The sequence below is a fragment of the Takifugu rubripes genome, chromosome 21 (assembly GCF_901000725.2).
Source record: "Takifugu rubripes chromosome 21, fTakRub1.2, whole genome shotgun sequence".
Lineage (NCBI taxonomy): Eukaryota > Metazoa > Chordata > Actinopteri > Tetraodontiformes > Tetraodontidae > Takifugu > Takifugu rubripes.
In genome coordinates, this window is record NC_042305.1 from 17,225,165 (window position 1) to 17,239,068 (window position 13,904).

The 13,904-nt window shown below is 46.2% G+C and overlaps 2 protein-coding genes across 4 annotated transcripts; one reads left to right on the plus strand and one right to left on the minus strand.

Annotated features, from left to right (window-relative positions):
• The first annotated feature begins 174 nt into the window (after positions 1–174).
• On the plus strand, positions 175–5,284 carry snap29 (synaptosome associated protein 29). 2 transcript variants are annotated; one of them, XM_003975048.3, is made up of 7 exons: positions 175–298; positions 776–1,012; positions 1,083–1,276; positions 1,733–1,818; positions 1,895–1,996; positions 2,092–2,276; positions 4,814–5,284. In XM_003975048.3, exons 2-6 carry the CDS (start codon positions 776–778, stop codon positions 2,250–2,252), a joined length of 780 nt encoding a protein of 259 aa, XP_003975097.2. In that variant the 5' UTR covers positions 175–298; the 3' UTR covers positions 2,253–2,276; positions 4,814–5,284. The 2 variants fall into 2 exon arrangements, with proteins under 2 accessions (XP_003975097.2, XP_011614193.2); XM_011615891.2 differs by lacking the exon at positions 4,814–5,284 and having other exon boundaries at positions 2,092–2,962.
• A 96-nt stretch (positions 5,285–5,380) lies between these two features.
• Positions 5,381–13,782, minus strand: LOC105418050 (somatomedin-B and thrombospondin type-1 domain-containing protein). 2 transcript variants are annotated; one of them, XM_011615889.2, is made up of 5 exons: positions 13,325–13,782; positions 7,824–8,009; positions 7,427–7,517; positions 5,932–6,090; positions 5,381–5,591 (listed from the first exon to the last, which is right to left on the minus strand). In XM_011615889.2, the coding sequence occupies exons 1-5, from the start codon at positions 13,572–13,574 to the stop codon at positions 5,486–5,488; spliced, it is 792 nt and encodes a 263-aa protein (XP_011614191.2). In that variant the 5' UTR covers positions 13,575–13,782; the 3' UTR covers positions 5,381–5,485. The 2 variants fall into 2 exon arrangements, with proteins under 2 accessions (XP_011614191.2, XP_011614192.2); XM_011615890.2 differs by having other exon boundaries at positions 7,824–8,006; positions 13,325–13,777.
• Between the last annotated feature and the right edge of the window lie 122 nt (positions 13,783–13,904).

Consider the following 13,904-nt stretch of genomic DNA (forward strand, 5'->3'; position numbering starts at 1 on the left):
GCAAGCGAAATGGGACAAAACTGCTAATAAGAACTTGTTGGTGCTTCTCGAGGACTTTGACAATCTATCAAATCAGCATCACTGGATACTGCGTTAGTAATATAAGAGTAAAGCAAAGAAACTAAAAAAAGTTATGAGTTATGTTTTTATTGTTCCAAAATGTTGCGTTTACTTTGCGTTTTTTTGGCGCAGCACTGACTATTGCTACAACAGGCGACAACGTCACCAACTTGACAGGAAGTGTGTGATTCCGAGTCAGCTGATCAGAGGAGACCGTCCGCTGTTTCCGTGGTTAAAGGTTTGTTCAATAAATCCCTTTTATTTGTGGCTAGATCCAAATGACCAATCTTTCTGCGGGAGCCAACATCAGCGTTAGCACAGGCAGCTGTTTATGACTTGCGTTTCCATTGCTGGAGCAACTTACGTCAATTATTAGCCAACACCCTGGCTAACCTTATCTCTTACGGAGGATCATGGTCTGCATCGACGATATTGTTTTAATATTAACCTTATATTAAGCCTAAAAAAACTTAGTGTGTTAACACTAGATCTTTTTTTTACCCCCCACTGGCTGAGAAATTATTTTATGAACGTTGTATCTAAACTAACCTATTCAACTAGATTAAATTAATGTTGTCCGATGTAATCGGAAAATGTGTTTTCAAGCTTTATTAGAATTATACGTATTGTTTTTGACTCTCTTTTTTTTTGTTGTGTTTCTGCAAATTTATCAAATGCAACCATCTGTTGAGCTGTCATATTCCTTGCTCCACAGATGGCCTACCCCAAATCCCACAACCCATTTGCAGATGATGATGAAGACGAGGGGGATTTCCAGCCTCGAAGTAGAGGGTTTGATGAAGACCCTGACACAGGGTTAAGTGACGCAGAAAGGAGACAAAGATACTTTCAGCAGGAGGTGATGCGCACGGCCCAGTCTGCCGTGGACAGCAGTTACCGTTCCCTTGGTCTCATCTATGAGTCGGAGAAGATAGGTGTGGAGACCGCAGAGGTGTGTTGGACCCCACTACACAGACAATCTTTTTGTGTCAAGCGCTAATTCAATTCCTGTGTCTCTGTAGGAGCTGATGCGACAAGGAGAGGCTCTGAAGAGGACAGACAAGATGTTGGACAACATGGATCAGGACCTTAAGACCAGCCAGAGACACATTACTAGTATCAAGAGTGTATGGGGTGGTCTTGTGAATTACTTCAGAACAAAGCCAGAGACCAAGACGCCAACTGAGCAGCCAAATACCTACCAGGGCAGTGACGCGTAGGTTTTATATACTTATTATAAAAAGCATCACAGTTAGACCAAACTGTGCTTGTTAATACAAAATGAAAAGATTTATTCCAATGTAGATTTATCCATACGTATGTAAAAACAAACATGCCACTCTTCCCAGTTCTTGAATAACCCTATAATGTAATTTATCCTCTACACTGAAGAGCATTGTCTTATTTTGAGGATCATTATTTATGGCCATTGTTTATGGTATGTGTGGGCCCTCTCTGGATTTCTGACCACTAGTGTTTCTGCATGTAAAATGATCCTGCAGTGTGTAAAGATAATTTTATGCGTGTCCCCACAATACTGATTTGGTGTCTTCTGCACTGTTCTCTACAGAGCAACATTTAGAGAGAGAAAGTTACATTAAAAACTTTGCCCAAATGTGACAAACCACCTGTAATGTCTGTGTGTGACGCTCATTGTTCTGTGTTCTGGAAGATTGCAGGGTGCCATCTCTAGCAGCAGAGAACACGAAGATAAATATCAAGCTAGTCACCCCAACCTGAGGAAGCTGGATACCGGAGGTAAGCATGCTCGTATGGACGGCAGTGACACCGTTGACAACAAACTGGTATAATTTCCTTATCTTTTGTGTTCTAGGATTTGGAACTGCGTCAAAAGAGGACGGCTCATCAGGGCAGAACGGATACTCGCAGAACAGACACCTCAGGGAGGCTCACCAGACCCTTGACAAAAACCTGGGTAAACCAAATTCACTTATAAAATGGTCTGCTTTAGTGTTAATTCCCCCCAGATGGTGGCGTTTTCTTGAATAACAACGTTTTTGTATCATTTAGATGAGATGTGTGATGGCTTGAGCAGGTTAAAGAGCCTCGGTCTCGGTCTCCAGTCTGAGATTAACAACCAGGAAGACCCCCTCGATTCTCTGCTGAACAAAGTGGACAAGATGGACAGCAAAATCCAAAACACCAATCAGCAGATGAAAAACCTGAAGTAAAAACAAAGACTTGGACTCACAAAGGTTCTTAATGGCTCTTTCTGATTACTGGACAAATGCTACTACTCAGACATTTCACTCAGATTTACTTTTGTGGCTTTTAAAAGAATGTCCTATTGTATATAAAATATAAAGAGCACTCACTATCCAGATAAAAGCTGGCCACCATCAAACTGCACGGCCCTTTTGTTTGAATGTAATTCTGCTGAATTTGCATATTGAGCAGCTCGTCAGCGGGGAACGCCAAATTTATCACTTGGATTTTGGGTATTTCATGTCAGTTATTCTTGCATTAGTCTAAAAGCTGCATACATCTATATAAAAAAACAAACACTTTGTGCATTTTTTCAATTCACTTATGCCTTATACTTGTTTAAATTTCTTTCCTCGAAATGTGACCGTGTGAAAGCCCTTCCAATTGTGGTCCTGGAAGACGTCTGTGATCATCCTTGAGAATCCTTGATCCTCATCTAGATAAAACATAAATTTCATATTAGTAGCCAGTTAACAATTTATTATTTACATGTAAGTCATCATCTAAATGCAAAGAATTTCTAGCTTGGTTAAAAAATAAATTCAGTTTAACAGGAAGTCAGAAGGGCCACGAGGTGGCGCAAGACCTCGCGTTATCTGATCATCAGACCTAGTTTATGCTGTTTCTTTTTTTTATGGCCTGAAATAAAGCATCTGCTTGTGATTTTAACGTTTAAGGTATCAAACTGTCCAATACGCAGCCACCCACCTGTTCACGATGCACTCAGATGCGTCTCATTTGCATTTATGCACATTGTTCACTACAGTTGTGTGCGTGATTGTCGCAGGATGCATGTGTCTGCGTTTACCTGCAGCCGTTGTGCTCCAGCTGTGCTGCTGTGTGGCGCTCGCGGTGTCTATTCATTAGCATTCCACTGAGTCGGACCAGCTGCTGCGATGGAGGCCCTCATTAGGGCGACATGCTAATTACAGTGCACGCGTCCACTGAGTAGATTTAGTTTTGGATGCTCTCAAGGAGCTGCTTATAAAACTTACCTTTGTTTTTCATTGGGGGGAAAATACCTTAAAGAATTGAAAAAGTAGCAACTGTGACTTGAAACAATGTTAAACCTCCAGAACCCTGTTCAGGAAAGTCCCGCAGGAGGTCGCTTATTGCAGTAATCAGTTGTGATTTGCAGTCATGCTCTCAATCCTGCATTGGAACACAGCTAAGGTGACCCCCTCCCTCGCCACCCAGAGACGTGTAGGCATGAAAACAAGGTGGAGAAGAGGAAAAGAGGTAGATATAAAGCACTCACACCCAGTTTGCTGGAGACAACTAAAGTACGGCGTGACCTCAGGTGGACGCTGCACTGACACCCCTGCTAATCGGAAGTCAAGTTCCTTCCTTTAACCGCGCCCGTGGGGGCCGGGAGGGCTTTGAACAGCTGTCTTGTCAAAAGCAAACAGTGACCGTGTCAAACAAAAGTCCCCGGCGATGGAATGCCCCCCTTTTCAGCGGGCGTAATCCCAGAACACACTGCTGTCCGAGCCCATCAGGCACTGGGCCAGAGAGGGGCCTTCCTGCCCTTTGGTAAGCGGGTCTGCAGAAGGGTAGCTGGGTGGATCTGTGTGTGTGTGTGTGTGTGTGTGTGTGTGGGGTGGGGGGGTCGGGGTGACCGCACTGCTACTGCCACTGTTGTAGGAAGAGAAAATAAAGAGTTGTGCTGACGGAGGGAGGTTTGTTAGGGAGGGAGGGAGGAGAGCAGAGAACTGAGGGAAGAGAAGTTTAAGTGCTTGGGAGACTAAACTCAGCGATGTTTGGAACTGGAGTTGTGACGAGCGCTCCTCTTTCTGCTAAATAATGCGGCCTATTTTTGGATGTGTGGATCCCGATACGCACGTCCACCCTCCTGCACTCACACATACACAAAACACTGCGTTTCACGGGGACGTTGCACACAAGTATTATTACAGACATCACTTGTCTTCAGCGGTCATCATCTCACATCACATCAAAGGGTCAACGCTGCAAAAAAAAATGCCAGGAATGCAGCATAAAAATATTTATGGGTACAAGTGCTACATGCAAATACCGTTCAACGCCAGAGATATATTTAGCTCAGGCTCCAGGACAGTAATTGTAGAGAGAAGTCAAAAATGTTAATGATGGTCTGGTGATAAAAGTGTTATTTTAACGCAATGAAGTGATGAAATGAATACGACAAGAGAAAGAAGCTTTACTGCAGTTGTTTATTTCCGCTAATGGACAGTGTACAGAATACGCAGTGCTGCTCTAATAAAATGATCGCTTATTTTGTAATAAATAAACAAAAAAAGAGACAAACATACAAGCGTGTGCACCAATAGGACCTTTGAGAGGTCCTCGGATATAATTGTGCTCCTTGATCCTCTTGTTTTAATTTAATCTGTTTAAAGGATTGTTGGTATTAGCCAGAAAAACGCACCGTTATCTGGAAGTCCAAATTCTTTTTCGACTAGTCAGGAGTGGAAGTGCTGAGGATTGAGAAAAGATCAGTCGAGGAGGATTACAGATCATGACTAATCAATTGGGTGATACGTTGCAGATTTAACTCCCTGGGAAGAGACAAGGTCAAGAAAACATGCTGCAGAAACAACACCAGGAAACTCTACACAGACGGGAGAGGATTCTTGAAGTTAGCTTGAACTACATGTGTGATTGGTCACCAGGAGAAGAGAGGAGTTGTGACGGGAGACGAAGACAAAGCATCTCAGCACCTGAGAATCAACCTCCCGACAGTCTCGCTGGTAAAAGTGTCTTAAGGGACGAGTGTAGATACGCTGACTTTAGCCACGAATCCAGTATAGAAGAGCCAACCAGCAGGTGACACGAACGGACACGATACATCGAACACAAAAAGTAGAAAATGTATAAAGCAAAATAATATCTTTAGATATTTATACATTATGCATTAGCAAATTTGCAATGATGGAGGTAGATAGCAAAGACGTGGAGGTAAAAAAAATAATGCTGTTGCTTTGGAGCGTGTGGCGATGGAATAAAAATGCAGTGATTATTACTGTTTAGCTTAGCAATTGTGTATACAGTACAGATTATGAGGTGAAAGGGGGAAAAAAATCAAAAGTGGCAGGATGTCACAGATCTCTGAGTTACCCGTCGGTCGGAGTTTGGCTTGGCCGGTAGCGCTCTCCACATTAGCGGGAGGAGTTGAGCGAGATCTTGTCTCTGCGTCGTTTTGTGGAGGTTATGCGGCGCCTCACACAAAGAGCACGGAGCGGGGGGGGCACCGGCAAACCTCCGAAGATGCCTCCCGCACCCAGGACCCGTGGCAGCCCGGAACTGAGGCTGCTGACCAGAAGGTCCTGGGAAAAAGAAGGGATTCGTTGTAAAGTTTACAACTAGATACTTTACAGTGTAAACTATCCACTGATGTTATGGGCTATGACACTGAAGTGGGTGCTATGTGTGTTAATGTATGGATGCTGGATTCACACTGTGATGTCCAACCAACATGTTACATCACCCAACAACAAATGTAAGAATGCTTTCCCACCACATTCACTCAGAAGCCGTTTATATTGCTCTGCACATTGTTTCTTTTAAGTGCATGTGAACAACTTAGTTCTTATCAGTCACTTAGAGTGACGGGTCACTGATGCAGCACATAGAAGCGAACCCCGTAGATCTGCCCGTGCGGCTCACCTGCTGCTCTGCATGCCGTCGCCTCCGCAGCGGTCCGACTTGGACATGGCGTCGCTCTGACACTCGGCACAGATCAGCTGCTCCCTCACCAGGTGTGCGCTCCACAGTCGGAGTTTACACGGCGGGCTGGCCTGTTTCACCCTCAGGTACACACAGTAACTGAAAACAAGCAAAGGAAAGCGATGATGAGCGATGATGCTTCTGTTGGGATCAACAGCTTTCCAAGACAGCTCAGCCTCTGATCATTTAGGATTTGTTTTTCCCCAAGCTTTTGGGTTCCTCTCACGCCACGAACACCAATATAAACAGTCAAAAACATGAAACTGGTTGGATATTTAAAGATTTAGACAGTTTTTAGATGCCTCTCTGCCTACAAGGGTTAAAAACAGTAAAATCTGCACTTGTAGAAACCAGGAGCTCCGCCTGAGCAAGGCTGCCATGTTTGATTACAGACTCCAAAATGAACAAAGGCAAATTAAACAGCCAAAATGAGAGATTTGCTGATGGCCGGCGTCCCCGTGGCCTGAACCGTTGCCGTATCAACAGGGCTCCCTCAGCGTTCTGGAAGCAACAATGTTTCTTTGTTCTCTGGGTTCTCTGGCAGGTCCTTTGAGCGGCCGAGCTATTTTTTTAGTGTCTGATTCATTCAAAACAGCGTCCCCGGTGGGGCGGCTTGTCAAGAAAACATCAAGCTTTTCCACGTCAAGCTACTTTTCCCAGAATTCTTTGCACATCTGAGTCTGTTTGTTTTTTCCCTTGGTGTCATTTTATTAGTCTTCTTTGGAGGGTTCTTCTTTCCAGCAAAGCCCCTTTAAGTACAGTAAATACCGACCTGCCCCGTCAAAACTTGCATCACATGTTCAACAACATGTTACTTTAACCCCTCATTTCCGAGGTCAGCTTTTACAAAAACGCCAGGGACCCGTCACGTCACCAGATGTCTGCCTAGCATCGACCCCGCGCTGGGACACTCGTGCTGATTGGCTCCCAATCATGAGCGGCGTGCCCTCCGTCCCCCGGCGCTTCGTCTTCCAGTCAAAACAACAGCGTCTGACATCCATTTTAATCAGAGCTGAAAAGGCAGCTGTGTGAGCAGTTCAGGTCGGAGACGAGCAAATCGCAGGGCTGATTTGTCTTTGACTTGGATTATGGCGGCCTTGTGGGCCAAGGCCAGCAGCCCGTGATGCAAATATTCAGTGACCCCTGTTAGTGTGTAACAGTCAAAGCAATTTACAGGCTCTGCGTACAGTTCAGCCTTGGCCTTGGCGTGCTGGCTAATCTTTTAGAGCACAAAGTTGACTTAAAAAGACCTTTGAAACCACGTTTAAGAGCAGCAGGTTGGAATGCAGCTCGGAGCTGAAAATAGAACAAGCTGAAATTCCTCTGACAATCAGACACTGAGCAAACCTGGAATAACTGCCTTTAAAACCCAAAAGGCCCGGCCGACTGGGTGGAAAGCCGCCGGTTGATGGGTGTTTGCAGTGGAAGCTCTTACCTTTCCTTCTTCTCCTTCATCAGCATGTGTGGTCGTCTCCAAGGGTCCTTGAAGTTCCTCTTGAAAGAATCGGGCAGGATCTTCGCCACCTCTGCAGGTCAGGTGTGAGGGTTAAAAGATTAAAAACAACCCCCCAAAAAACCCTCATCCCACGAATACCTCCGACAGCTGATGTCATGAGTCAAAAATTAACCTCAGATTGTTTTCTTAGAAGCATATATCTGTGTTCAGCTGTGTTTTCTGGGAAAAGCCCAACTGGGAATTTGGAGAAAGTGCAGCTGGAAAGGGCTTGAGCACAGATGTGTTACCTCAGAGCCTGCGAGGACCCCCGGAGAATATTAAAACACCACATTAGGTCCCGACAACAGCGTGTCCGGGAACGAACGCACGTTCTCACCTTTCCCGCTGCTGCACACTGCGTCGTTTCCGAAGCACCCTCGACGCTGTTTGAGGTCGGGGCACGGTCGTCCTCCGTTCCTGGGTGGAACCGACACCTGGCGGCTGCGCTCCGTGCTGCCGACGCCACATGACGACGTGCAGGGCGACCAGGGCCCCCACGAACCCACCACGCAGTCGATGGCTGCTGGGAAAACCGTCAGATCAGCGGGAGGCTTCAGCAGCAAGGACGACAAAAACATTTCCACCTCATATGAAAGCATTAATAATGGTGATAAAACCTGAAAAATCCAACCTTTGATTTTGAGTTTTAGGCGGTAACAATGTTTCCACAGCGTCTCCACTGTTTCTGTGGTGGTTAAAGAGGGTTTTTTTCTTTCTATGGCTGCTTTTAACGATGTGTAAGCTGAAGGAATTAGTCACTGCCGTCGTTCTGTCGAGAGTCGAGATAAATAAAAGGGTGATTCAAATCTCTATATGGATTTGATTTTGGAGGTTGTCATCGGTGGATTCCATTGATGGATGGGGCAAACTACAGCCAAAGAAATGACTCCAAGTAATGCAAAACAGAAATAAATCACCCAAGTTGGGTGACTGACCTCAAACCAGGCAGGGCAGGCTTGGGAAGCCAGCCCTCCAAGAAAAGTTTTAGGAAGAAGAGGCTAATTTTGCATCCTGCTGCCTTACAAATAAACACACACACACACACACACACACACTCAGCCCTCCACATAAACACAGCAGCAGCAACAATCAGGCTTCCCCTTCAACTCAAGCTGATTTAGCCAATTATATCAGGCTAAGAGGAAGCTGTATTAGTGAGATGGCTGCTCTGATCAAAGCATCCAGCCTCAAACGGTAATCAAGGCGTGTTGAACACCGACATTTATCAGAGCCAGACATTTTACGGCTTTGCGGGCGGAAGTGCCGACTCCATAAGTACATAAACAAATGAGAGACACCAGATTAATACAAGCACCAATAAAAAATAACAGAATCTTCAACAACTTTAACTAACTTTTATTAATATTAAAGGCAGATGATCACAGATCACAGTGTGTTCTTGGTTTATTTGGAACTACATAGAGGAGAAGGTTAAATATAATATAAAATAACTGAATGTTATTGTCCCTTACCATCTAAACACGGTCTTTATAAGACACACCCTGCACACTGCACAACACAGGAGGAAAAGAGAGCTTTTAAAGTGCCGCCTCTTAGGTTCATTCCCAGGGTCCAGTTAGACTTTGGAGTGGAATGGCAGCGTGTGTGTATGTGGTGTGTGTGAGTGAGTGAGTGTGTGTGTGTGGTGTGTGTGAGTTAGGGAGCAGTGACACAAAGCCACACTGGAATCTCTGCATTCCTGCACATTAGTGCTGCCCACCTGACACTCGATTTTCCCAGATTAATGCACACACACGCACACACGCACACAAGCACATCAAACGCAATATCTGTCAAATTAACCCACCCACTGTTCCACCTTCAGTCATCACCCTAAAATACACAGGCGTATACATTACACTGTCGCCCAACTTCCCAGTCTCGCCGTGCCTCCTCTTCTCATCCTCGCTCCTGCTCCGCACCTTTCATTCCCTCCTCGACGTTCTCCGTTGCACGGGTTTTGATGTGGCTGATGCTTTTTTTAATAATTGTAATAAAGAGCAGCGCAGCAGAGTAGCTGAGGTTGCTGCAGCGGAGGGAAGTTTCAAGGTTTAGGAGGGAATTTCTGACCAGGAGCCTCCCACCACCCACCAGCGGCAGGACCGCCACCCACACGATAACCCTCCTGACAGACAGTCTGACACAGCTTGACCCGTTGAGCTTAAAACCGCCGTCGTTCTCCCTGCCCATTGTCACGGGGAGAGTCCCCAGTTTGAAACACGACATCCCCTCTGACCCCTGACCCCTATACAGGAAACAAGTGCTGCGTGTTGTCAGGATGTTCGGCTTCATTCTCCATGATGCGTTTTTATAACAATAGAAATGATCGTGTCGCACACCAACGGCAACAGTCTGCAAAGCTTAAAATGCAACTGCAGCGATGCAGCTCTACTGAAATGGGAAAAGCATTTTCAATGCTGAAGGGAGAAACGTCTACCTGGCCACATGTCAATCAAATGTAAATGAAGGAGGTTTTGATAATTGGGAATATACCTTCGTACGAAGCCACCTGTAGGAGCTTCTGCCCTCTGAACCACAGCATATCTGCCTGTATCAGCACTCTTATCACTTAACTTGTCACGCAATTTTCTGTTCACACTTGTTGCCCCCAGATAAATGCTCCCTATCTGCTGTTTCGCCCTTTTCTTGTGCTCTCCCTGAGCACTACTTCCATGTTAGGGTTTCACAACAAAAGAGACCTGACTGCCTACTTTGCTTTATCTTCTCCTTTATCACAGTGTTCCGGCAGTCTCTTTTTTTCCTGCCGCATTTGTCTCCTTTATTTAGCTTTCCTTATAACCCCCCCGTCCACCGCGTGCAAATCCTCCCCCTGCTTCTCTCTGATAGGACCCAGATGTCCAACTGTTCTGAAGGACCACTGCACCCCAAACCTCAGCCCGACAATCGTCCCTCCCATGCAGAGAGCTGGGCCTCTGTCCCCTCAGACAGGCCTAATAATGTTTGGCAACACAGGGAGGGGAAAGACACAAGTCTGCTAATAGGGCTGAAGGAAACAGGTCTCAGCACTAATAACAGTTTAGCACATAAACGCTTCCTGTGGAGACTTAGAAGGACGAACTGGAGAACGTTGTAAGCAAACAGATCTGATGAAGATCTGTGTTTAAAATTCAAATCTGTGTGTGTGAAACACGTTCCCACGGCTAAGAGGGGGGAAAAACTTTTTTGGGACATGTAGGGAATAGAAGCAGATGTGTGGACTCTTGCTCAACAACACTGACTCAGTCTTTACGGGTTTAGCCAGAGATCATCTCCGCAACCTCTCAAGTGTCAAATAGCGAGGCTAATGAAGATGTCTGTGTGCTAATGGTACGTTTACTGGCAGGGTAGCAGCAGCTAGCTAGCCCATGCAAGTGAATGGAAGCGCTAAAATAAACACAAATGAACTCCTCGCTTGAAAATCCAATTTCGTCACTTTTTAACGAACATTTGTAATCAGAAAGTGTTCAGACAGTTTGTTTTACAATCATAAATGGAGGACATGAAGCATATGAAGGGAGCACCCGTTTTGTTACGCTAAGTCCATCAGGTGGATGTAGGTGTGAACCGCCTCAACCTGCACGTTTCGGCCATAGAATTGTGAAAGAATGCGTGGGGAGGGCAAGAACTGGGGGGGGGGGCTCTGGTGTTGAAAACAACCAGGCAGCGAGACAGGAGAGGAGCTGCCTCCTCAGGGAGGGATCACCAATTAGAGGCTGTCTGCGGGACGACATGATAGTTATGTGGCGTGCCAAATTTACTCCTACAGCAGGAAGAAACACCCTGATTTAAAGTTGGAATATTGCAATGACAATTGATGCTTCCTTAATATCTAATCCAAGTCGTGGTGATGTAGCGCCAGAATAAAAACCTCTGCTAGTCTATCATAACCTAAGGTGCACAGGTTTTGAGTGTTTTGTAGCATTTTTGTAGACCATATTCTTAGAATCTAACGAAATTTGATTTAATGTATCGCTGCATCGGCTATAAAAGACTTACAGACTCTCTGATTGGCAACTTGCAACAAGTGGATTTAAATGAGCCTGGGAATGCTGGGAAGATCAGTTTGAGCTCTCTTCAGACATTCCTCCATCAAACGCACCTCTTTGAAGCCGATGCTGTACAGCTGTTCAACAGAGAGATATAAATATGAGGTAAGAATCCTCCCATCGCATCGCTGGGAGAAGGGCGCCACACCTGAAAGGCTTCGTTCCCGTCTCTCTCCCGTGATGTCACTCTGAGCTCTTGCTGATGCCTAAATTACAGAGTGTGACAGAGTCCCTGATGTGGTCCAGAGCTCTCCAGTGAGCGGTTTGACTGGGATTCTGACTGATGTTTCCTGTCCAGCCTGTAACACCTGAAGCTGGCCCGTGGGCCTGCTCAGGACCTCCCCTGTCACGCAGGTGAGCCCATGCAGATGGTGGACTTGGTGTGTCCAGCTGCTTTTCTGCAGCGGAGCGATGACTCAGTGCTGACCTGAGGTGCTTTCCCATGATTGTTCTGTTTGGCAGACGGACAGGATGGATGGAGTGATGCAGGATGGCACCCGGCTGGCGGATGGATGCTGCCTCTACGCGCCTGCCAGGGGACGTTAATACCGCCGAGCTTTGCCCAGAATGTAATCACATTTATCAAACACCGACATGCAGAACTGCAGTTCTGTAATGGCAAGTTTTTAAAATGCTTAAGCTCTTTAGTGGATGACTTCATCTCTCTGCAGAAAGTAGCACCCTTTGTTAGGAAGATTGTGAGCTTGTTTAATGCAGGACCTCAAAATAGCATTTTTAAAGTAATTAAAACAGAAGTGATCCATTTTAAGGCCTCACTTTAATTAGAGTCGGTATACTGTTAACGTTAAAGGGGCTTATAAAATCATGGCCGTGTGCTTTTAAAAGTTCCACGCTAATTGTGAAGCTAAACTATGTTCCCCTCTTCAGTGGGCTGCTGGTAGGCAGTGGTTAACTGGTGGTGCAGCTATCAACTCCAACAATCGGTACTTCTGACCAATACATGTTTTTAAGTGATTTAGTCCTGTCAGGACAAAGCAGCCCGTCAAAATCGCAGCATGGAAACAAAGAACGAGTCACTATGTATACACTCAATGTGCCTAAATAAAGGGATCGCTGCAGTATTTTAAGTGCTCTTTGACTGGACAGAACGACCCCACAGGTGCTTGTTAGCGTGCATTTAAGGCGCAGGTCACCCTGCGAGTGTATCTGTACACAGATAATCACTCCTTTGCAAACTGGTGATGGTTCAGAGCTGTTCCTGTCTCATCTCTCACACACTAATCCTGACCATCTTTGGCAGTCCGTTCCCATGGTATCCATTCCTTCATTTCTCCTTATATAGCAGGAAAGATTGAGGGGAAAGTGTTACACAAAGTCTTATTTTTAAAGTTCTCTCAGCAGTCTCGATCTCAGTTAAGCAGAGCCGCTCATTGTTGTGTGTTTTCCCAGATTGGGGTCCTTGTTTTCAGCCCTCACTCCGCTTCCAACCACTTAGTCGGCTGGGTCATGGGTCGCCCTATAAACATGCAGGCGCGCACGCACGCACGGGCACACAACACGCTGCTGAAAAGACCACCATGAGGACAAGAGATGCCTCAAGTGCCCCTGCATTAATGGCCAACTGTGTCTGGGCTCTGAAGACAAACAGCATTGATGGGCGCACTTGAGACAGCTATGTGCAGTATGTCTCACTGTCTCCGCGTCACCTCTCTGCCAACAGCGTCCCCACCTGACATCTGACGCCTCACTTCTAATTAATTCACTCATTTCGAGCCTTTCCAGTTGAGGCTACAGCCCCGTTTCGATGCGCAGAGTGAACCAAAGCACTCACCTGAGACTTGGCACACGCGTTGGTAGTCCTCGCAGCAGTCTCCTGTCTTCTGACAGTAGGTATCGCAGTAACACACCGTTTTCCTCCTCGTGTACTCGAAACAGTCGTTGTTCCGGCCCGTGCAGCAGTTTGGGTTCTCCCTCTCCCTGCAGCCCGCCTCGGCTCCGGGAAACAGTTCCCCGCAGAAAAACGCAACATATCCACAAACCATTAAGCCCAAATGCACTGAGCTCCATCCGTGCGCGCCCATGATGGAAACTTTTTTTTCTCCCACCACGCACTCCCGCCGGTGTATGCTGGATTCCCCCGGATGGTGCTTAATCCCTATTAACACAGAATATTCTGGTGCTATTCTGTGCGTAAAATCCAAATCTGGAGTAACAACAGCATTGAGTCTGACGAACAACTGGTGCGTAAAAGTGGAGCCTGTGCGCGCACCACCTCTCGTGTGTCGGACACCGCCCCTCGGCGCTGCCTCCGGGTTATTAGGTAAGACCTCTGCTTCCACACCCTCTCCCACCAATAGTTGTGAAAATTGCCCCCAAATGTGCACTTTTATTTGTTTAGTTTTACGTGTTTG

What these genes read in the sequence shown, in the direction of transcription:
- snap29 (XM_003975048.3), top strand. Translation starts at nt 776, where the DNA reads ATGGCCTACCCCAAATCCCACAACCCATTTGCAGATGATGATGAAGAC. An exon ending in ACCTACCAGGGCAGTGACGC is followed by an intron (nt 1,277 to 1,732) that starts GTAGGTTTTATA and finishes GTGTTCTGGAAG; the next exon opens with ATTGCAGGGTGCCATCTCTA. An exon ending in GACCCTTGACAAAAACCTGG is followed by an intron (nt 1,997 to 2,091) that starts GTAAACCAAATT and finishes TGTATCATTTAG; the next exon opens with ATGAGATGTGTGATGGCTTG.
- LOC105418050 (XM_011615889.2), bottom strand. Translation starts at nt 13,574, where the DNA reads ATGGGCGCGCACGGATGGAGCTCAGTGCATTTGGGCTTAATGGTTTGT. An exon ending in ACGCGTGTGCCAAGTCTCAG is followed by an intron (nt 8,010 to 13,324) that starts GTGAGTGCTTTG and finishes CGGTTTTCCCAG; the next exon opens with CAGCCATCGACTGCGTGGTG. An exon ending in ATGAAGGAGAAGAAGGAAAG is followed by an intron (nt 6,091 to 7,426) that starts GTAAGAGCTTCC and finishes GCTTGTTTTCAG; the next exon opens with TTACTGTGTGTACCTGAGGG.